Source organism: Tauraco erythrolophus, chromosome 3, assembly GCF_009769465.1.
Source record: "Tauraco erythrolophus isolate bTauEry1 chromosome 3, bTauEry1.pri, whole genome shotgun sequence".
In the NCBI taxonomy this organism is placed as follows: Eukaryota; Metazoa; Chordata; class Aves; order Musophagiformes; family Musophagidae; genus Tauraco; species Tauraco erythrolophus.
Window position 1 is genome coordinate 39,388,990 of NC_141467.1, and position 25,392 is coordinate 39,414,381.

A 25,392-nucleotide genomic window follows, 5' to 3' on the forward strand; every position below is an offset into this window, starting at 1 on the left:
CCTAGGTGATACCATGAAAGAGTAAGCTAGTATGAAAAATTTTATTTTTAGATGCAAAAAATACTTAATTTTGATGACTTTTTTTTTAGCCAGGGATATTTAAAGTAAGATTCTAGAAAGCAGAATGCCACCTGCTCTTCTTTAAAATGAAGAAGGGCACCGACTACAGTATGTAAGCTTGCCTGTTCACCTTGTTATTGTGGGGTTTGTATTTTTTGCTTATTTATCTGTTCACAAAATGCACGTGTAAGTGCAATTATTTTACTTCTGTGATTATGTCAGACAAAAATGACAGAAGGCAGGGAATTACTCTGAGATAAAACGACATTTAAAAAAAACCACAAAGCAACAAAGAAAGCAGTGAACAGAACAATACCTACTATTGGAGGGAGGGAGCTTTTTATCCTCTTTTATACCCTAATATGCTTGGTTTATAATAATCCCATATAGTAATTGTAAGAGCTATTGTAACAAGACTGTACTATCCTTTCCAGTGAACTCCTCCGAGGAGCTGACCTTCACCTCCCGCAGGGTGCATATTTGTTACCTGGCCAGGAGGATGTTGTATTGAGAAGGCTTTACAGAAAATGTGCCAGCGATACAGTGCTTCCATGGATCTGGTGATTTCCAGCTTTGCCCTGCATCAAGCCTAGGAGATGAAGCTCTTCATGCTTCTTGTACTTCATTATCATCTCTCTGGCCTTGAATTACTTGTGAGCCTCCCTCTGTATAAATGACCATGCTTGTTAACTGTTCTCCTGCTCTGTCAGGGGATACAGCTTCTGCTTTTACAGCAGTACCAGCCTGCAAAATCTCTTGAGACCCAGCTGTCTCTATCACAGCATGCGAGTACACACCAGGCTCATCCTGCATGTCTGGTGGCAATTCTGTGACGATGTAGTGGGTTGCACCTTCAGAGAAGTCATCATCGGAACCCTGAACCATGGCTTGAGCTATTCCTTCTGTGACAATAATCTGCGATATTTCCCCATCCGACTCAACTAAATCCATGTGCTCGCTTTGGACACTGAGCGCGTGGCTACCAGCTTCCTGCATAATTATCTGAGAGCCTTCTCTAGCTACCATATGCACAGTCCCTTCCTCATTTACAATGACCTGAGTGACACCTTCTTTCATCAGCTGGTCAGCTGCAGCCGTATCACATACAGCAAACTGTAATACTCCTTGGACCATTTTCTTGAAGGCAGCCTGAGCTCTCTCCTGAGATGCAATTATAGCCGATGGGTGCATGACCCGCGTCACTACTTCCATAGGTTCAGTATCTTCCTGAGTCTCTTGAACTTCATGGAACATTTGTATTTCTTGTCCCTCTGCATCACTGGGAACGCTGGGTGTCTCTGGGTTTGGCATTTGCAAGAAATCTTTGTGACTAGACCTGCATCTGTCAAGGAGTCCAGATTTGTTCTCCACTTCTCCCAGCTCTGTTACAGCACAAAGCAGGGCATCTAATGCTGAGGAGGAGTCTGGAGGATGGGCTGTAGCTTCAGAAGCATCTAAAACCTCTTGTCGCATTATCTGCTGCAGTACAGTGCTACTGGAGTCAGGGACTGCGTCTATTCGAACAGCCTCCTCCATATCAGTTCCTGTTCCTTCAACCACTACCACCTGTGTTGCACCATCTGCTAAGTGCTCAGTAAGTATCTGCCCTGGAACCATACTACTCACGTGTGAGCCATTTTGATTTGTAGCTATGACTTGCCCATCTTCTGTAATGTGGACCACCCTGGCCATCTGACCAGCCATTGCTAGAGTCTGAAGGGTGGCTGCTGCTGTTTCTTCTACAGAGGCGTCAATTGCAAAGTCGCCATCGTATCCTTGAATAATAATAACTTGCTGAACTTCTTCAGGTGACTGTGGCTGTCTTCTACTGCCCCGAAAGACCTTCTCTTTAACTGGAGAAAGCTCTTCCAGTGCTGCCGCAGTGAAAGGACTTGTAGTTTCCACAAAGGTTGCTCCTTGCCCCTTCAGTCGGCACTCGTAGGACTTGGACACAATGCCTACAAGATAAAATATGCCGTTAACATGGTATCATGGCAAATATCAGTTCATTACTTTAACAAATTGTAGCTTAAATGGAAAAAAAAATTCCTTGACGATTTTTAGATTTCACTGGCAGAAAACACAGATAAAATGAGCAAGCGAACAAAAACAATTTGCATGTTTTCCAAATAACATATTTACAGGTTGAAATAATTGCTGAGTTTAACAATTCTGCAGCCTATTAACAATTTAAATGTGTTTTTTAAAATATGCTGTATAAAAAAGCCCAGATAAATACAGTATACAGTTAAAAGCCATTAACACATCTTTTATAGAAGATTCTATCGGTGATATTTCAGTATTTCAGTAATGAATTTTAGGATCATATATTACATTAAACATATCTGAGTGTGAAAAACTGTGGCTGATCTTCTTAATACCCTGCTCTTCTTGGTGAGGTAATTGCCATGCTGTCATTTTGACGCCATTGTCTTCCCCTTCATTTCCCACCTAGCATCTTCTCCAGCACACCTGACTGACTCAGTCGCTAGCTTAGTTACCTAGAGAAAACACTTGGTAGTTTTCTTACGCTAAGCAGGATATTCTATAAAATATCATCCAGAGAAATCTCAATTACACTTCTTAATTATTTCTACATGAAATCAATTAACAAATTAAAATACCTGTAAACTCCACATTTCAACTGCTTGGTCTGCCACTTGGTCTGGTTTTGGGTCATTGAGGGTTTCCTTCTCAGTTCTCATCACTAAAAATATAGCTTCAGCAAAGCACTTGGTTCCCACAGCTGCACAAAGTCAAGCTCACCATCCTCAAAGCATGGTCTTGGGGCTGCCTTTGGCATTTTGTGGAAGACATAACTGAGAGCACCCTCTGACCAGCTTTGTGGATGTCCATGGCAGAACAGCTCTAGCACTCACTGTCTCCCCGTGGCAGCGCCATCCTGAAGAACTCCTGCTGCTCCTGTGGGTGCTGAGAAGCGAGCTTTGGGCCACAACCAGTGCACACAGAGAGAAGAGCGGGTCCCGGACACCGGGAACGAGGTGAAGGTCCAGCGCCAGACGGGCCTGGGGAAGGCTGATTAAGTCCATGCTGGTGAGACTGCTTGCACCCACCTTCTAGTTTAAATTCACTTACGCAAACTGAAATCACATCTTTGGAATAACAGGTGTAGCATCTTATCGCTAACACACACAGATACGCCATTGCTTGTTTGGGATAAAACAAGCAAGAAAAAGAAAGTGACTCTTACAGTTGAATTTCAGTCTAGCACTGTACTTTCCAAGCCACCAAGACATTTCTAGTGAACAACATGCTCCGTCAAACTCAGGAGGCCAAGAAAATTATACTAAAGCTGGTCTAAGGGGGCTCTTTCACCCAAAGCATCGAGCTGTCAGGCCCTAATCCCACAGAGAACTAAAGTGGGCTCTAAAAACCACAGACTCATTTGCTTAAAGACAAGTTCACACTTAGGAGCTGTGCTACTCCAAGTACTTGGCATCCTGCAGCCTCTAGCAACTCGATACACTAAGGTGCATATCGAGCTAACATTCCAAGACACCACCAATGCTTAAAAGATTGAGCTTTTGCAGGCATTTGTCTGTCTGTCTATCTTTTTTTCTATTACATAGCTTCTGGTGGAGAACTGTACTGTGAAACACAAGAAGTAATTTTGTTAAGCTGAAAGGCTGCAAATCACCTTCGCAAGTCCAAACTGATGTTATACAACTTTCTCCATCTTAGTTTGCAAGGCAGGTTATCTTTGGAAAAGAAAATTAACAATTTAAACCATTAGAGTGTTTCCAAGTGACGCTGCGTGATAAATCTGGCACATGCAATTGAAGTACATTTTGTGAAGCATAAGCAAGAAGGAAGCTTACTGTGGTGCGACTGGTTCTTATCCCCACTTTTCTTGTGCTCTCTGTAGGCACTGACATTCACAAGACCCCCCAAAGAGCAGAAAAATAGGAAGGGGAAATCAACATAAAATGACAATTATCTTAGCTCTTCCACATTTTATAATAGAGTAGGAGTAATTAATTCTCTCAGGAATCTTGCTTTGTTGACATGATAAAAGAGGAGCCTGGCAGTGATGTGGCACAAAATCAAAATAACTCTACAAATCATGCATTTTCCACTGGATTTCAAAATCAAAATAACTCTACGATCATAATTTTCACACGCACACAGGAAAATCATGACATCTTTCCCCTAAGATCATGATAGTTTATGTACGGCATCAGTGCACTGAGGAGAAGCTCCAGTCTGGGGAAGGGAAAGAAGAAGGAAATTCGTCCCGTTTTCGTCTCCTCAAATAAACGCTGTACCCGTGAATCTATGCAACGCCAGTCTTTACTGTGCAATTGAATGGGAAGTCTCCTGGGTGAAGAGCTATCCAGTGAATCCCTTGCAGCACTGATAATTATGCCATTCTGACTGCTTACTTAATCTATTTGAATCCAGAGGTGAGTTAAGCCACTTCCTGACCATTAAAGTAAACTACATGGGTAAATACTGCTGTCACTAAGGGGTGTGATGAAGCTTAACTACACCAACATCTTAACCTCAGCTCAGTGCAACCCCAGCTATTCCATCACAGTTCATAAATGCGATTGCAGGTCCATCTTTTGATTCAGCAATTTAATAACTTCGAGTGCTGTCAGTACTGCTTTGAAAAATGGCTCCTATAAAATGTAACAGCCTCAATCAGATTGTAAAAGATTCACCCACTGAAGATTCTTCCATTTCAACTATAATGAATTAATGTTGAGCTGTGTAGAAGTTCAAGTGTCATTTAAACTAATGTGAATCTACTGTAACTCTAAATTTTAACTGGACTATGACCAAGAATTTACTGGGAACATCAACTTCAATTTTAGTGATTTTTCATGGTAAATATGAATTGCAGATTCTGCCGGTTTTCTTTTGTTTTAGCAGGGAAAAGCCAAGGAGGAAAGATATTTAGAAAACAATGTATTTTGAGGCTTAGCTGCTACTTCGACTTTGGAACAGTGCATTTCTGTAATGGAGCACTGCTATCCAACACAACATTTGCAGGAATTTTTATGTATTTAAGGAACATATCACATTATTGGACTGTATGTAGCAACAAATCATGTTGTCCTACTAAATCCAGCCTGCCTCTCGCCCCCTCTTAAAAATGGGTAAAGAGAAGGGGTAAGTGTTAGCTGACATGGCAAACATAAGCTGCAATACAAGCCCACATTAATATCGGGAAAAGTGGACTTGTTGCTGATTGCATGTCATTGCAAATTAAAAAGATACACAAATAGGCATTAAAATGACAAAATATAATGACACGAGAGCTCATATTCAGACAATTTGTAAAGAGGTGTTTCATATCTAGGGGTGCAATGATCACAGAATTGGTTTCTTTCCAAAAAGTCTGTCGTTTCAGCAGAGCCATTATTTATCAGTTGGAGTCCTGAGCGACTGTTAGTTTTTTATTTGAAAATGTCAGGATTTTTTAGACGTTAAATCCATATTCGCAGGTTATTTTAATTCTCAGAGACCACAAACTCCTGATATAGGGCTAAAAGAAATGCTTTGATGTTTAATGTGGTTCTGGGCAACTACAAATAGGGCTTAGTACCTTTTTCCCCTCTCTTCTACTCAATACCTGTCTTTCTTTTGTGTGTCTGTTTTATTCTTTTGTTACTGTCATCATTTGTTCCCCACAGAATAAATACCTTATTCTTTTGTTAAGCTTACATTTAATTAAAATGTACAGGATTTGTGCAGTAAACTCGAATGAAACAAATAAAACAAGGGCCCCCTCTCTTGAAGGCATACGTTGTGAATGAAAAATGTCATTACAGACTAAAAAATTTTGCAGTAAACAGGGCCTACAGAGAGAAGTTTCCCCCGTAATGACATCCATAAAATACACAAATGGCACTTTTAGTACCATCCTGAATATGGCATTTTCTGTGCTCTACACACAATCTAAATGGTTTGATCATAGAGCATAATACTCCATTGGGTTTATAGAACAATCAATGTTCCATAAAATGATGTATTTATCCAATAGTAGGCTCAGCAGTTACTGGTGTATGACATTGTAGGACACTGGCTTTGTACTGTTCAGCAGCACACATGCTGGCTGTAAAACTTATCTAACACTACTTCAACAACTTCATCTCATCTGTGTCAAGTAATTTGTTGAAGCCTCAGCTTGGTTTAAAAAAACTTGTAATAAAAATTCATAGAATTTTCAGGAGAATGAAAGCTGATGACAATAGAAAGGTCACATTGTGGCGCCACTCGCGGGGTCGGGGGTCAGCCGCAGTTCTAAAACAGAAAGTAGATTTCATGCATCGTGTAGCAGATAAAGATGGCATTAAGGAGCCTTGTCTCACAAAGAAATGCGTAATGTGTTAGGAAAGTCTGGGCTAATATTATATGTAAAGCACCACTCTGCTCTCAGCTAGCAGCCTCTTTAGAATTCTAACCCTTCCCCAAAAGTTGTGGCAAGCGGCTGTGCATGGTGAGGCCGGGCGGAGGACATCCTTCACAAGGAGCACCTTTAGGACAAAGCAGTAAGTCATAAATGAAATAATCTATGACGACGAAGGAAATGATCTGCATTTACACAGCAAGCTTAAACCAGCTATTCTTCCTTTTCTGCAAAACTTCTAGCACGCCTGATTTATAGCACCCTATTCAGCAACACTTAATTTTTCACACTTTGGTGATTAGGTATGTTATTTATTGACACATACGAATATTTGGTGTCTACTAAAATGCAATGAATATTAAATAATACAAATTAATTAATTACTAATACGAATGCAAAGAAACATCTTTTCCTTCAATTAAATGCAGCCTTCAAGGAATTTAAAAGATACAGAAAACTCGACTTACATTGGGCATCATTTGAATTAAAAACTGATTTTTTTAATGTTTAAAGTTATTTGTTACATGGCAGTATAATATTTTGAATGGTACAGTAAGTCCACCACTCAAATTCATAAAGAAATAATTTAGGCCTTGATCAAGTTCCAAGTTTCTGCTCTTTTTTCTTTCCTTTCCCCCCCCCTCCCATTATTTTTGTAATGATCTCTACTTTAATCAATGAAGTGCGTTCTAAGAACTGTGGTATAGTGTCATAACTTTGGGATTTCCTTGATTTTCAGAGGCCATAATAATAACCTACATTTTTCAGATCTCTGTTCCTTAGCCATAGTAAAAACTATTCTTTCTCATTTGTAAGGCTTTTATGTGTGAGCAATGCATGGCTTAGCATTTTCTAAACCAGCTAGTTAAGCTACTAAATAAGAGGCTGTGAAGGCTCATTCATGTCTTCTGCTGAAGGAAAGAAAATAGAATGGGTCAAACGAAGAAGTGAAATAAATCAGCAAACCAAAATGGCTCTGTCAGAACTACTATGTCCACAAAGGCAGCAAATATTTGTAAAGCAGCACGAATAAGTATACCTATAGGGGAATTAATCAGCTCCCTAAGAGACATAAAAAAAAAAAATCCACCCTTGACACAAAGTACGTAAATCTCAAGAGATACCAAAGCAGCAAGTTTTTTTTCCTTCCAGTATATCATTATTGTAAAAAAAAAAAAAAAAAAAAAAATCCCCAAAAATGTTCACAGTTAATTTTATACTTAAAAACCCAGTAATGCCATGTTTCAATGCTGAAACTCAAAACACCCTTGGCTTCTAGCTTTGTCCTTAACCACTCAATCATGTTTAGAAACTTCAAGGTCTTCTAAGAATTGCTTGAATAAAGGATGAAGTTTTAACCTTTCAGGTATCTTAAACAAAGAAGCAGATGTCCTTTTAGCTTCCTTAAAATGTGAAAAGAAATATTTTTGTAATTTTTTTTTCCTTTTGAAAAACAGACTGAAATTTCCTGCTTGTTATTTTTATCTCAACACCTTAGAGGACTATGACAACAGCAACAAAAAGAAACAAAAGAAAAAACAACCACCAAAGTAGATAGCTGAGCCATTCAGTTAGAGTGTTCAGGCAGTTTGTTTGGTTTGGTTTAGTTTTCCTCCAGTGTCCAATTCACCTTTGGTAAAAGGCCTTCTCTGTGAGAAATTTCAGTTTCTCTTTCCCTGCATTCAAGGTCAAAAATGAACACTACAGAGCCTAGTGTTACAGAAACTATGGAAATAAATATATACATACTGAAACTCGGGTACAGTGTTAACATGCAGATTTTACAACTGCCCAACCTGCACAGCAACTGATTCTCTTGTAGGCTACTGTTCCTCTTTACCCGCTTGCCACCACGCGGGCTTGTCTACTCAAGCCCTACATGTAAGCAAAAACCTCACGGTGGCATATACAGCAATTACCTATAAGGACAAGCGGTATTAGGAATGTATTTGGAGTATTTTAGCCAGCTCTTCCAGTGCAATTTAGCAGCTGGAGATGAGGACAGCCAGTCTGGACGTTTCTTGGCAGTCCAGCTTCAAAGCGTATTCTGGCCCTCAGTTTGGAAACAACTGACATTGATGCTATACTGATGCACTTTTTCTGGTTTATCCCCCGCAGTGCAACTGGAAAGTGCATTTTTAGAGAATCTAAATCAGAATCCCAATTTCAAGAAGTACCGGTCGTGCTTGATCAAACCGGAGATTTCTGTTTCCTCGGCAGACACAACATATAAGATAATACAAAAAATAATATAAACGCTAACAGGAGAAAATCAGGGGAAAAAAAACTCCACAAGCTCTGCTCATAAGGCAAATGATCCAGATTTCTGAAATAGGTCTAGTCCCAGACAGTAACTGCTTTGTCAAAAAAAGCAAAAAACCCTTTTGTCATTATCATCTCAGCAAGAGTTTTTGTTTTTCAAGAATATATACATTTAGATCCTGGTCTTATAAACATTTATTTATCAAGAGCACTGCTTACTGCCATAGTTAGCCTCAATAGTCTCAAAGGGACTAAACATGGTAGCTTGCATTATGCACTGTGTTTGCATAATCAGGCCCTTGGGATTAACAATTCTGAAAGTGGCTAGCCTTCCCTAACGTTTGATGTACATATACGCACTAAAGAGAATAGACACTTGCAAGGGATATCTAAAATAAAACATCGTATTATTAAATGATCAAGCAGGAATTCTGTTCTTCTGCATACCTATCAAGTAGGAGTGTCATGATTTCTTGTATTAATTCTGATTTATGCACCCATTCAGCAAAAAGGAGCACCTGTTCTTTGCTCGAGGGCATGTCTCAACCCATTTCAAAAGCATAGCAGTTTTTAGGCGGAATGCTTGGGAATAATCAGAAATACTAAGTTTCCCTTGTTCTTTTTGTTAGTTAAGATAGCAGAAACTACCATTTACAGTGTGACAGTCATATCTGTATTTCATTTATGAATTCAACTGTGTTACAGTGTATATTCATATCTTTCCAGAGTAAATTACGGGAAATAACCATTTGTCTTCATTGTAGACACTTTTGTATGTATAGTAGAAAACAAACCTCTATTCAATAACTGCGCAGAGGCACCATTAAAATCAAATTTACAGTAAACAGAACCTGCAGCTGGGGTAAAACACTAACTGTTAGTATTTTAATTATCAGCGAAGCTTTCGGAGGTCTAACATCTGCTCATAGCCAAATGACAGCAGCTGCTTGTGTACACTTAAAACAATGTGAATTTCTTCTATAAATATTAAAATGAATTGTACGTTGTGTCTTCATTGTGGCTATATTACTCTTAAGCTGTTTAAGTGTATAGGGCATTTTGAACTTCTTTCTTGTGGCAAATTCGTAAAGGGCTGACCTCTTCAAAAGAATGAGAGGCGAAGACAGCAAAAATTCTTGAGTCTGTAAATTGAAAGTGTTTAGAGACGGTACTAGAGGTCACCCTCTGCCAAGACGTTGCTAGTAAATGCTAACAAAACATCAGCGGTAAGTTCTGATCGTTGTGCACTACAGTAACTTCAAGGACAGGACTTGTCAGTATGCAAGGTGCCAGGAGTCTACGGGATGGGTTATATCAAAAGCTAACGCTCATGTAATTAGTAAAGGAATTAATGTACTGTCTTATCAGCAAAAAATGTTCTGTTTCAATATCTAAAGCATTGGAGATGAATGTACTCTCTTTTGAGGACTTTGTCAAAATCATACATGAATGAGCCGTGATTCATATGGTTGGAAGTAAACTGTCAGGAAGAAGGAGCTATGCTGGGCCAATATCAGATGAGTTTTGCTAAAAAGGGCGAGCTTCGTAACTTAATTTTGCAGTTTTTTATCTGGACATTGACATACAGTTGATATTTTCATTTTTGTCTTTCACTTGCTCAGGAATATAGGAAAGAAACCTGGAGGAGCGACATACATCTGGTCAACTGGTAGAGGCTGGTACAGTGAGAAAAAGGGAGAATTACAACCAGTTTCAGAAGAAAACAAGGGAAGGGGGTTTTATGGTTTTGACTTGTAGAGGTTTTCAGTGGAGAAAGATCTATTTCTTTGCTTTTACAACATCAAATGTAACGCCAGTGGTTAATAATATTTATATATTTTTGCAATAGGTCTACAGCTGGAAAGGAGCACCACGATCCTTTAGTCTGAAAGCTGTAGGTCACGTTAATCTGTGTTTTGAAAAAACAAACAATTAGATGCTTTGGCCTTACACATGTAACCACAACATAGGATCAATCACCTGTACAGCTGTCCCCAAACTGGTACATGGCACGAAACAAAGGTGAATTATATGAATGTGGTTCCTGAGCTCCTGACATCAGATACCCCACCTCAAAAGACAGTCTCAGGGATTCAACTGCTTCTGAGAAGGAGGGAATAGGGCTGGTTACAGGTGGTCCAGGCGCACCGCAGAGGCTTTCCCCTCTGCTGGCCTCTCACTCCTCCCAGGGGTCACTGACAGGCTTATAATACCTAAAAATATGATTGCTGGGAAAGATGCTGATTTTTCAGCTCAGAGTGTCACAGGCTTAGAAGTAACGATAGGATTACTTAGGAAGTGTAAAGCAGGGTACATGCTGGTTCTAGGAGGTGGGATGGGAAGTAGAGGCTGGAGAGATGGGTAACTCTTTTATATCACTTTCAAGGGTCGAGTTTGTGACAAAGCCTTCTTTTCATGATTCACCTCTGGTGAAGGATGGAAGCAGCATGTTTCCAGCATATCTTCAAAGAAAGAGCTGTTCATATAATTGACCCTTCTGCTGACAGAAATATATTTTCAGTGCTACTGATACAGTAGTACTTAAATCAGCTGTCTTCCACTTCCAGTGTTGGAAGGCACTAGGCTGTAGGTAGATAAAACAAGACAGAAGACACCAAAGGTGGTGCTTTCTGAGCCGTTGCTGAGCACTACTGATGCAGGAATTGCTAAGATGGTGGATGCCAGGGCTGCAGGGGAAGTGCGAAGTACATGGTTGCACCGTAGTTCTGCGCACGGGCTCAGAAGCCCCTTGCTCAAGTCGCTTCCGCTCTGCTGCAAAGTTGTGCTTTCAAGATCTGAATAATTTTCATACTACTCTGTCAACAAAACTACCTAAATTGTTGATTAGCTAGAGGTAGAAATCAACAGCTTTTAGATGGCATAGGGAGCTAATCCTAAATTGGAAGTATTAACATCACTACAAAGAGAAACAGGATGTAATATAAGTAAATACAAAAATAACAATGCAAGATTCAACTTGTGCTACTGCATACTAGCACTTGTGGAGAAAGTAAATACGCAAAAATGACATTCAGTGAGACAGAAGTCCCTTGAGAACTGTAATGCCAAAGAAATTTAAAGAATGACAGTGTTCATCAAATTACATGTGAGATTATGAAAATGTAAAACAGGAAAAGAAAACAGGCCAAAGCAATTTTTAATTGCACATTCAAAGGCACGTCTGCTGCACATTGTTCTGGTACAGATACAACCAAATTATGTCTTGACCTCTCCAGGGGAGAGACCTTGACTAAAGAATATTCAGAATAGTGAAACAAGAACTACTAGAAGGCTGACTTGCGTGGAAATATTGAAGGTTTAAGTGCACGTATTCTGGCTACATATTCTGCAAATGCTGAAAGAGGGAGGAAAATTTTTGTGCCTTTTGGATCAGCATAATCTGATTTTGCTGAAACACTAGAACATTCATGCCGTACTGCGGGAAGACGATTGGACATGGTGAGCAATGGAAAGCCAATTCAGCTACCTCATCCACTTCCAGGTGCCAGGGTGACAAAGCTCCCAGATGGAATAAATTGACTGCAGAGTAGTTAGAATATGATTTAACCTGAGTCATCACCATTTGTACTGCAAATCCATACTATTCCAGAACAGCTCAGTGAAACACAGCACGCGATTCTGCAGTAACTACTTAGTTAACTTTTGTAAACATCTCCGTTCTGAACTAAAGTTCACCCAAGACCGTGGCGCCTTAAGTCTTAAAAAGCCAAAGAATTTGCAATGACTGTCAATCATATGAAGTACAAATCCCATTCAGATACGGACTAGTAAACAAACCCTACCACTCTGTCAGGTCATTTCATTAGCTCTTCTTATTTTTTCCTTCCTGCGACCCAATTTAGACTAGAAAAAGAGGGAATATTTTAAAACTTATTAGCGATCACATTTTTCTATTATATTTTAAATGCCATTTAGCTCTTACTTCTGTTAGCACTTGTTCAGAGATTTATTATATATGTCTGCCTACAACTGAAGCCAAGTAATGCTTAAAAGCATGTTAATTAAATGATGCCAAGCGGTTTAAAACCACCATGGTTCCTAGTATACTTGTCTGTAGCATGATGCACAGTGCAGTGAATGCACTTCTTATTCTGCGGTTACAAAGGACCTGCTACGGCATCATGAGTGGTAACATAAGTGAACCCCAAGCGCTATTACTACTGCTGGAATGTAGTTCACATTTTTCAGTTCACAAAATTTCAGAGGAAGGTATGATCATTTTCGTGAAAGTGGTAAAGTTTGTGATATGCCACAAGACAGAGACCAGATAACACCCTCACCAAAATAAAGCACAAGCCTGGAGCTAGATACCTGAAAGATCTGATTTTCAAAAAACACTGAGAAACTAACAGCTCCTGCTGACACTTATGTTACAGGGTTCTTATTTCAGCTACCATTTTTTAAAAATATTTTTTGCTCTTTTTCCAGCTACCATAGGTCAGCGAACTAACAGTTTCCTAACTTCTGGCACATAACAGACAAAACGCATAGGAGGACTCACTGTGGTCTGTCATTTCAAAGATGTGCAGATTAAAGAGCTTCTGAGCAGCCCGTGGCATCACAGGTTGAAATAGCTGCTATGAGTCCCAGGTAGGGCTTACTAGGAGATTTTGTATCTAGAACTTTTGGTACATGCTCCGGTGCTCTAAAACCTGTTGAGGTTCACCATTTCTTTCAGTGTGTCTCCAAGTACCCTTAAAACATTATTCAGGTGTTTCTACTGAAATAAAAAAAGCTATTTGAATGATATTATTTTCTTTATGAAAAGAAAATACACATATTAAAATGTACGCAGACAAAACAAAAATTATATCAGTGTGTAAAAGAACAAGCTAAAAGAAGTCCAAAATTAATGTATTTCTTTTTTCCACGTTACTTCTTAGGGTCTCTTTCACAATAGAGTGAATTTTATGCACGATTTTTAGGTCTGTGTGCCTAAAGCTAATTTCCTCAAAGCAGAATTAGGAGGTAAAATAAAACTGGCCTGCTTTCCACTAGTGCTAGGCACAAGCACATGCAAATGCAAACTGAACAGAACACATTTAAAATCTAATGGCATTTATCTAACCATGTACCTCTCAAACTGCATCTCCCGAATTGCTCACAATTAGTAATATCTTTATCGCTAAATAACACCATAAAATGAAAAAGCATTATTCTAACTTTTCAAGCAGAGAAATAAAAACCAACAAAAAGTGTGTTGCCAGGGTCACACAAGAATTCCCAGGTGTACTGAGTCCAAGCTTTATGTCTTAATCACAGCATTATCATTTCTTAGAAGAGCCTATTGTCAAGTCCAAGAGTTGAGGTACTCCATTTACCCACAGTGAAGCACTAGTCACTTCACTGCAATTTTCCTGATAATGCCCTGTCAATGAATCAACCCCATGTTCATGAGCAGAGAGGAGTTCAGTGTCCATATATCCTATAATGAGGAATGCCGGGCTGCAGCCTCTGCTGAGGTTGTCATAGGTGTCCACTGATACCATCTGCAATTACAGAATTTTATGAGATGGAAACTGGTTCATTATGAAAAAGACTCAAGTCTACCAGCTCATTTCACAGATGTCAGATGGTAGACTTCCTGATCATCACGATTCTTGCAAGTGCATAAGAAGGGGCCTGTAGTTAGGCTTTTGGGAATTAAGCATATAGCTAACGCTAAGTATAGGCTGAAATGCTTTTCTAAGTTGGACTCTCAGTTAGCCCCAGTCTGTGACATATTTAAAAGAGAGACTTAGACTCTTTAATTTCTGCTTTACAAGGGCCAAAACAGTACTGCTTGTCCCCAAGGAAGGCAGTCACAAAGTTAGCGAAAAATCACTTTTGCTCCCCGCCAAATGTATCTCTCTGACTGAAATAATCTGATTCTAACTAAGCAAAATGACTGTATGAATGCGTTCGAAAGTATCAGCTGAATGCCATGTCAGTTATCAGCTATTCAAATAAATGTATAAAAATATTCCTTTTAAAAGGCTAAAGTACATTATGTATATAACTATACATTTTTGTAGTTTTTTAAGTCAGTTTTATCAGAACTCTTCATTACATTTAAGAAGAATGTATATTGTGGAAAATATCGCCGATAAATCTTTGCACTCTCAGACAATGATTTCTGCACCTTCAAATCTGGTAACTAACCGGCTTAAACAAACATATTAATTTCAGACAATTCAGTATATTTAAGAACATAGACATTAAAACCATTCTCTAGGTGCTGAAAGAAGTACAGGTTTCTTCTGCAGCCACCAAGAAATGAAGCACTGTTTGCTACAACATAGCCCCCATCCACTCCTTCTGAAATGACCCTGTTTCTGTTGGAGGGGAACCTTGCTGCATTTATTAATTCCTTTTTTAACAAGAGACCACAGAAAAATCTAAGCTAACAGAGTGTGTAGTGAGAGGACTTAAAATACTAAATGCAGGTTGCAGCGCTGCTCCAAGCTCTGGCTGAACTTTGATACTCTGCAGACTGCATGGAAGGTGCTGATGACGACCTCCATCATCCTAAATATTAGGAAACCTGCTTATCTGAGAGACTTCCTTTCTCCTCGTGCAACTACCTCAAGTGGCAGTGACAGACACGCTCAAACCATGGTCTCTGGCCTTTCATATGTTCCCTTCACAGACCAGTTTCCATAACAAAGATATACTCCCTCTTGGTCAATTTATCACAACCTCCCCGAACACTTCCCTCCCACACGCGCGCTCGGTATCCCCTCTGCCTCATCACGAAAAAAACAGAACAAAAGCCCACCGACCATACAAAAATTATATTGTAGATATGTAGATTAATGGGCTGATTCTGGCATCTCAATTCAAATGGATTTACAACCACTGTGTTTAGCCCTGTGTGATTTCAAATAGAATTACTCCTGATGAATTTGAATGCAAATTCACAAAGCATTAAAACAAACCACGTTTAAACTCGTTGGTTCATCAGATGCAAATATTGTGCATTAAGCAGGGAATACCCATTCATGAAAATAATGAAAACTGACACCAATATAATAAAATCATTACAGGTTTATGGATTCTGGGACTTAAACAAGCCATACCCTTGCTTCTCCTAACTGATTAAATGCTTCTTTGCAGTTTATGTTTGATCTGCAATTCAAAAACAAATTAGTTTAGTCTTTGAGCCCAGAACCTTGGAAAATTGCTAGGAGGTTCTCACTCGGATTTGTTTGGGGAGAAGAGCTGGGTAAGGAGAGGAAACCGTGGGGGCAGGGAAGCGAGCAGTGCAATTGGGAGCAGACAGCACAGGAGAGGAAGCAGTCAGATAAATCGAGGCTTGCAGACTCTACCGGCAAGCATTCATAAAACCACCGCGTGAATAGCGTTGTGCAGAACAAAAGGCAATGATGATAAAATTGGGCACTTTTGTTTTATAAAGCTGGCACAGATGGGTCTGTCACACCATGTGCTTCACTTTTATGAAACCTCAACCGCCTTCACTTTGCATCATGTTTGTAGACAAGGGGTTTAAGTGCAGCAGGGCAATGTATTGCCAATTATTTCTGGGATTGTCCTACAGCAAGCCAGCAAAAATGAATGCAGCCATGTTCTCGCTGATACGGAGTTGCACCTAAGCAGTACATGTAGTGTGGGTCTTCTGTTAATCCCCCTTGTGTAATTATCATGAACAAGTTTTCATTTGCAGTTAGACGACAACAGCCTAGCTCAAAAGTTTTGAGTAAAATCTTTGTGCCTAGATTCTAAATTCTGATCATAATGACGAGATTTAAAACAGCATAACATTCCTCACTGAGACATGTAATGCTGATAAGGCACTACTTTGCTGCACAATCTATGCAGTATAAAAGTTCTTTGCTGCATCATGATCTGCTCCAATTTGTGTATAAATAGCACTTGTAATAAAAGAAAATGTAACACCAAGCTTTACTCCAATAATAGCTCCAAAAGACGCTGGGAGATGTAGCCAAATGTAGCCAACACAACAAAAAAATAAAGGCGATTGCAATAGCTTTTACTCAAAATATTTATTTTCATTTCTCTCTTCCTTTTTTTTTTTTTTTTAACCCCTTTCACACCAACATAAAGTATTTTAGACCAGAATGTTTAGAGATTTATACGTTGGGATGGTTTGAGGACAATTTGGTTTGTAAAGTTCAGGTACCATTTAAACATGCAGAAAATACCAGAAAGCCCAGCTGTGAAAGTAACTCCCTCCATAACTTTGGTCGTCCCAGGAAAGCTCTTACTTCTGAGGACAGAGATGCACGAAGGAAGAGATCTAACTGGCTGTGCAGTCCTTAAGATCTACATTTTCTAACGCTAATTCCTCAAATTAGATACTCAAATCTGTATTTAAAAGACCATTAGGCATTTTTATGAGGCAACATGCAACACCACACTGACAACATAGCTGACATTGGGCCCCAGGGGATTTGAGAAGCCCGGCTGTTCTGGCATTGCAGCAACTCAGTACCCGCTGTCTCCATCAGATTTTATAAATCCTCACCTGGCCAGCAGATCCAGGACTTCCATTCCTATGACAGCCCTGCGATTTGTATCGACAGCTTTGTTATCTCCAGTGCACGGCACATGGAACAATGTGGGTCAGAGGTTAAGAGTAAAATCGTGGCCACGTTCAGGACATGGACAGAATTCCCACTGATTCACAAAGTGATTAATACCATTTTGGATTAAAACAACAACAAAAAAATCTGGATTCTGCTCATTCTTCATCATTTAATGCCAGTGCTCTGAGATCCATCCTGGTTTCCAACTGGCATTAAGATGCTGGTTAAAAGCTACTCCTGAATGGCCTGGGATAGTCACTACGTGACTGTCATGTTTTCTTCTCAATTCTGAAACTGGTCCTGAAACTAGATTAACATAGTTCCTGATTACAGATATTTTCTGTGAGCCATGAGGCAGGAGAGGACCTGTTTTTTCCTCATGAACTATTGGCTAAGTTCTTGAGTACTGCTGAGAAGCTGCAGTAGCATTAATTAAAGTTTGTACCGGTTGAACTCATATATCACAAAACTTTGGCTTTAAGAGCTGCTGAATTCCAGATCAAACTCAACTTCCCAGTGCTACATGCATCTTCTGTTTTTTTTTTTTGTTTTTTGGTTGTTTTTTTTTTTCACTGTATGAATGTGGGAGAAACACAATACTCAAGCATAAAGGATCACCTTAATCTGCATTAAAATGAGATGTACGGGTATGTAGTCAAGTGCCAATCTGAGCACTCAGATGTGGAATTAGGACTTCCTATATAGGCACTTATTTCAGAAAGTGGATCTCAGAGGATATATAGGGTTGCCCACTTAGCTTGGAAAACCCTGCTCCGGTTTTAAAAGCTACTTGTCACTGCAGAGCAATTTCGAAGCAAAGTGGTATGTTTGGTGGCCTCATTTGCATGACAATATTCAGAATGTTCTCCTAACTCACAGCTATTTCATGGAAGGGTTGATGCATTCAAGCTTTGAGAATAAACCCAAATCATGTGGGTGTACCGGTGAACATAATTTTGACACTCCTCCCTGACCCCCCGCCCCAAACCATGTGCAAAAGGTAGAACTATTAAAGTGGGTAGTTATTATAGGTAACTGAACTAACCTGTGTATCATCAACATTTACTAGGAATCAAAATTACAAACAGTAGTTTGGCAGGTCTCTAACACGTTCATCAATTAGCTGCTCATCTCGCAGCCACGTGTATATGCTTTAAATATTGACATCAGTCATCAAGGTTTCTGTGAAGAGCTGTCCCAATATATTAACAATCAACTAGAAAAACTAAAGAACTTACAACACGAAGCACAAATACAGAATAGTAGTTCATCAAGACGGACTTCACTCATCTCCTGCACTTTTTTCCTCCTCTCTCACAGCTTGCTACACAAAATAAATGCACTAGATAGACTTACACTGCAATACAGAATATCACAGGCTGCTCTACTGGGTGGATTTCACTGCTGAGAAGCCGTAACACTAATTGTCAGTTTCCCACGATCAAAGTAATTTAGTTAAATAATTGGTTTACATTTACTATATTTTATTTGCCTCACAAAAATAAATGTTATAACAAAAGATCATCTGAGGAGGAGGCAATGCCATGGTGATAACACCAATATGGTGCCAACATATGGAGAAATATGTGTGTTTTGTGCATATAAACAATGACATGAAGCTTCAGCTGTTTAGAGCACAAAGCTTTACACCTGAGTTAACTTAATATTACGATATGTGCATTCTGGTGTGCGTGCGTGCGTGGGTACGAGGGGTGAAATTCTTCTGCTATTGGATTTTGGCACTGAAATTAAAGAATACTGTTTTAAATGCTGATTAACTGGTGATCATTTATAACTCATTCTTGATAGGTGATAAATGCTGGTATTTCTTCTTTTCTATTTACTCTATCAGTTAGACGAAGTCTGCACTCTTATGCAAAACAATAGCTTTTCTATACCTAAAACCAGGTTGATATGATCACCCTTCAAGCCATTCTTGGCTTTTCAGTGTTTTTCTCTCCTTTATTTTATATAATATATGGATTTGACCACAAATTTACAGCTCCTCCCCAGATGCAGAAAGGGAACACAGTAACTAAGTGCCTGCAGCAGTCGACAGAAGCTGTTTCCTTTAACCTCCCTCTAGACTACCAGGCGTGAAGAACGGCTGAAACGTTTTCCTTCAGCCACCAGAGTGGCTTTTTCCCAAATGTTGCTAGAACAGCTTCGTTCAGAACAGGCTGCCACTGGAGCTCCTTCAAAATTCTGCCAGAATGGCTTAAACTCAAAAGTAATTAAAAGTCTCTGAAAAACTCATAAGTCAAGGGAGTGGCATAACATCCATTAATTACAGTGCTCAGTGATGTCACACCTGTGACTTATTAGAGGTTATCCTGAAATGGGTTCAGAGCTGCTGTTCATAATCTATAATATTTTGAAGACTGCTTTCTGAAAAGTAATATCTAATCGGGATGGTACGTATTTAACGACAGCTGATTGCATCATACAAAGAATACTATGGTGGCTTTTGTTGTAAAACTACCATGGATGAATGCAGGCTTAAACACCAAACACACCACCACAAAATGGTGCAGCTGCAGTGGGACCATGACCCTGTGATGACTCTCATCTAGTTTGACTGTAGCTCTGCTAACTTCAACAGTCAACTCTAAGAAGGATGGAAAAAAGAACTTCGAAGGACAAATGTGATTGCTGTTGGATTAGGTCCTAATGTTGACTAATTTTTAATACGTTAATACTGCTACTGGAATCAGAAGGTCTATATACTTTTGCTTAATTATCCTAGGCTGTACTCGCAGGATTTAAACACTAGTAAGGAAAGCAAAATCCTGAACAGGTTGCCTGAAAAAAAACAGGGCTATGTTTATTTCCATCAGCCCTCAGATGCTATTTTTGCTAGAATATAAGACACATTGTCTATAGAACATTAAACTAAATTTTATAGAACAATACTAAATTTTATGATTTTGCAGTAAAACTTCTTTGTATTTGATACTCATTTACAGTAAAAAAAATCGCAATGTTTCTGCACCAGATTAAAACCTGTAGTTCACTTTTTTTCTTTGTCTGTTTTTAGTTTAAATGGAAACAAACCTTACAGTATGGAATTGGCTTAAGGTCACCTGTCTACAAGGGATTACTGTGTAGTTCCTTTTATATTTTTCCCCCTACTAGTTTGAGGGACAAAAGGGCAGCAGTACCCTAAGGGCTTTTTCAAATAACCTCTTTAGCAAATAAAGTCATACCCTATGTATAGAGGCCATTTTATCCCAGTCCCATGGGCTGCCTGTAGGGTAAAATACTGAATTTTTCTGGCATATGTCAGTGAATGTGAAAAAGAGGACCACTACTTACAGAAAGTTAAAGGCTGAATGAAAGAACGTGAATTTCCTTAATGCGCTAATTTAAAACATTGTATATCGAAGCTGAAGACATCAGCTATAAGCATCTCCGAGAAATACTGGAATGCATTTATGTGACCCATACAGAGACTCAAATACCAACAGCTGATTTACTGTGGCTTGAAAATGCAACAGATTCCACTTATCTGGAATCTTAAACAAACAAACAAATATATTTTCTCCGGGAAAATAAACAAAATGAAATTGGGCCTTTTCTTTATGGATGTAATCTTACAACTGTATCAACTTAACATTACCATAAACATCTCTGAAATCAGCTGTCAAGAAAGAACCTGTTATGCTGATATAAATTACTGTTATTGTTGGTTTTATTGCTGCACTTGCTGCACCCCACTTCTGTAATTGGTTAAAAGATAATGTGCAAAACTCCAAACTTTCAAGTATTCGTAAGGTATAAAATAATGGTTTTAAAACAAATGATTTGACAGCTGCAAATGCAGGATAACACCTAGTTACATTATAGAAACGGTGTGGATAATTACTTTTTTCAAAAGGAAAGACTCCATGGACCACGGTCCTGTCTGAATTTCCCTGCAGCTCAGATAATGTGCAGTAATACAAATCCTGTTGTCACCTCAACCTAAGTCTTTTTATCATCTATACATCAGTAAGAATGATGAGAGACGTCCCATGATTCTAACAGTCTTCCTTTGAAGGATCCACATGTTAATTACTGCACTAATTATGGTTTTTGAATAACCAAATGAAGTAAGCAGTCTATGGGAGGTACAGGCATAAACCTAAGACTGAGAAAATACTAGTTACTGAAGTCATCAGTGTAAACTGACACATTGAACACGCTTAAAAGAAGTGGAAGAAGTAGATTTTAAAAGACAAGCATCTTCAATAATTAGGGTTCCATACAGGAAAAAGAAATGTTATTTCTTAATGGCAAGTGCATTTAAACTGTTATCTAAAGATCTGAAGGTAAGCCTGCTTAATTCACTGCTTCTTCTTTTGTTATTAGGAAAACATAATTGTTCCAAATAATTAGCACTAGAGTACATCACAAGCTGACAACAAAATTATAGAAATCTTCATATTCAGATCCGTCTAGCTGGCTATTAGGAACAGTTTCTGATCATAACCCATTAGTTGAAGCACTGTGAGTTCTTGATTGCCACCAAATAACCTCAGATATCTGCCTAAGTTAACAGCCTCTATTTATTCAGAGTTTTCTTGACAGTAAAAATTGCTTACGATTTTTACAGCTGCCACACAAAAGAACAGTATCGGATATGCGTACTTGGAAAGATTAGGTGATAAAATAATTGAAATGTGGATTTTAGACACAATTTTAACTCCTAACTTTCTAAATGAAAAACAGCTAAGGGATTTCAGTGTGCTACAATGGTACTATTGGCTTTCCCGTTTATTAAAAATTAAAATGATCACGTTCCAAATCTTTCTAGTTGTGATGTCCAGGCTAATTAAAATAAGATTTGTTTGGGGTGAGGTTTTTTTGGCATAACAGCCCTGCTTTGTCCTTTTTTTCCCATTGAACACCGACTAATCACCAGCTAAAGATTTCTCTGGATCTTAGAGCTCGACTCTTTTTTTTTGGTACTTTCTTGTGATTAATGCCAGGACATAAACGGCTGTTAATTCATTTCTTAAAAAGCTAACTAGCATGGATAGCATGGCAGCAAAAGCTACCAGAAAGTGTGGCATATTTTTAAAAGACACTGACAAATGAATCTTCTGACAGAAATCACTGTCGTATCTCCAAAAGGAAAAAAAAAAAGCTAACAAAAACCCCACACGCGCAAGGTGAGAAGGGAAGCGTACTCTCTTAGTTACTTACCCAGCTTCAGCAAGTGGATTATTGATAATGTAATACAGACAAAATGAAAACTTGTTTAAATTTCCAATCTAATACTTTAGTTATCTATAATGCTATTTGAAGCCTCTTTCAAATTCTTTTTTTTTTGTTTTTTGTTGTGTTTTTTTTTTTTTTTTTGTGATAATAGCTTGGTTTATAAACCTCCAAAGCTTTATGTCAAATCCCATGAGGGATAACTTTGATTACTAGAGTAATTAATGATGCTGGATAGTAATACGGATTTTCTGTTAAGATTTGAGTTTGAAGTTAATTAGTCTCCACATTATGATTTGCTGATTAATTACAGATATTTAGTTATAAAGAGAGATGTTAATTATTAATCTAAAAAATCATCTAGTGTAATTAACTAAAACTTTGACGCCAGTCACCACTCTCCTTGTATGTAACTTCCAAGGTGCCAGTTCTATGGAGGGAGGAACAGGCCTTCCCCAAAAGGTAAAAAAATCTTTCTGCTATCTTTTTTGTGTATATAGTACATGAAGAAATTTTACTCTTAATTTGTCAGGACAAGCCACCCACTTTGAAGCCCGACAGTAACTTAATTCTCATCGAAGTACTGATCTTTCATTGCTTATTCTTACAATATGCCTCATCTTATCCCAGAAAAAAATGTGCTATAAAAGAAATTCCACTTTGAGTCTTAACTGGGTGTACTCTTGAAATCATGTCTTAACCTCAGAGCTGTGATGTTCTTCTGACTGATGGGCTTTGTCAGTTCCTGTGTTAAACTCGGGAACGAGCTTCAGCGTTGCTACAGATATCTGTATTTTCCAGCAGCAGCAGCGGGCTTTAGCAGTGCCAGGAAAATGTTAGAGGAAAACTACTAATTAATGCAATAACTAAGTTAGAATTTGAAATCACCTTTTGTTTAAAAAGAAACCTCACCTTATCTCTCCCCCCACACCCCCCCTTCCCTTCTCATCTGCAAGGAACAAATCTTACTGTTACTGTAAAGGGGAGGGGAATGCAATTAAGAAAAAGGGTTAAACCAAAAAGCATCAGCAGCACACCAATGTCCTGGAATTTACCCTAGTAACACAGACTCTGAACAGGGATCTGTTTACATTATCTCTAGATCATCTTGACAATATTTATTCTCTATTTACCTAAATGAGGCAATATGATGATATTTATTGCTCAGAATGGCTAAATATAGACTTTTCCTGAGCACTCAGTACCATAGTGGGAGGTTTTGCTCTAATCTACATCTTTAAACTGACAAGCTGGAGCATTCCTAATGAATGCCTCTTTTCATCTGGATGTCTGTGTGTATTTGACAGTATAAATATTTAGCAATATTGGAGTCAGCTTGTGATTTTACCCAGATGGACTGATTGATGCCTTGGCTTGACGTTGCCAAAGACAATCCATGTAGTTATATAAGCAATTTCCCTCTTACTTCCTAAGAAGCAATTAGGTGGCCAAAGGCAGCAACCCAAAAATAGTGAGAATACTTCTGGTATCAGCTGACAACTCCGAGGGATAAATAAAATATGGTACTTAAATTATTACCACTTTACTTTCATGAATCATGGGATTAAAGCTTTCACTTCTAAAGTACATATAAATTGCAGGGTTTCTTATGTCTGTAATTTGCAAGAATCTAAGTTAAAATACCAGCTAATCAGTCAACTCACATTCACCTTGGGAAAAGTACCACCCTTCCTTGTCATTTTTGTAAATTGCATGCCTAAGCACCAATGTTATTTTCAGGGGGGAAAAAAGCTTGTTGTCAATAACATATATTGCAGTCTAGTTAAAACAACATTTGTTAAGGTTTAATCGCAAATGTAATCTGCTTTTAAAGTTTAGACAGAACGCTCAGAGAAATTCAAGGGACAGATAATAAATCATGTTCTCCTATCCTGGGTGTGAACAAGGTAGGCTGGAGTCTTGCAGGTGTGCTGCCTTTTTCTCCTACGTGTTGCAGACTCTTGCTGGGTTTTTCCATGAACCATTCAATAATACAGGGACTCCAGCAGCTAAGTAGGAAGGAATTTTTGTACTACCTGGCTTTCAAGCTACATAAGCTGCACTTTTCGTATTGTTAAAGATTCCCAATCATTTTTTTCAGTTTGTATCTTTGGCACACACTTTGTAATTCATAACGTGTCTGCGTAACAAATTGCAGCATTGAGAAGTTTTAGCCAAATTTCATGCACACACGTACAAAAATATCTGAATACACAAAAATCCTGGATACTGAACGTCAGCTTTACATTAGCTATGCACTGTTTGCCCGTGTTGGTTTTACATGGTGTAAGATGCCTGCAATGATTATGTCATGTGCTCTTACGCATGTTAGTGCTTTGGGGGGAAAGAACAGTCGCACATTATTTTTGGTAACAGTAAAATTCACGTCTCAGCTATGTTGTTGATTCTGCTCCTCTCCCCAAACACCTTTAGTTTCTTTGTTTTCTATTAACTCATCCCAGTCTTTGTATAACCCATGCAATAACCCAGGAGAAAGGGCAAGGAAAACATTATTCTTCCTGACACTAATACCTATAGATCCTGTTCTGCAGCGATACCTCTCCCTATCACAAAGTATCTCAGCTAACAGGATTCTCCAAACTCAAGAGCTGGCACCATTAATATATTCCACAGGCAAGTGGGACACAATGCCCACTAGTAATCAGACATACACAGGAAGGCTTCTTGGGGACTGACTGTCTGCTTGTAACGTACAGGAGCTTTAAGAGCAGTACGCACCAGTTACAGCACATTCTTCTGAAAGACAATCTCTGACTTACCTGTTTTATTATTATTCTGCGACCAGCTAGGTGCCAAATAAAAATAAATGTATGCTGTTTTGTATTTATTGGATTTGATTAGTAATAAATTTGTTATTGACCAGATCCAGAGCACAGAGGCCTGAGGCACAATCCAATGGTCTCTACT

At 38.7% G+C, this 25,392-nt stretch overlaps 1 protein-coding gene across 1 annotated transcript in view; it reads right to left on the reverse strand.

The window, feature by feature from the left end:
• Positions 1-666: 666 nt before the first annotated feature.
• Positions 667-25,392, reverse strand: part of ZNF407 (zinc finger protein 407) — a 362,003-nt gene continuing 337,277 nt past the window's right edge. The window contains 1 exon segment of the mRNA XM_086608533.1: positions 667-2,018. Coding sequence (XP_086464659.1) covers positions 667-2,018 — 1,352 coding nt within the window.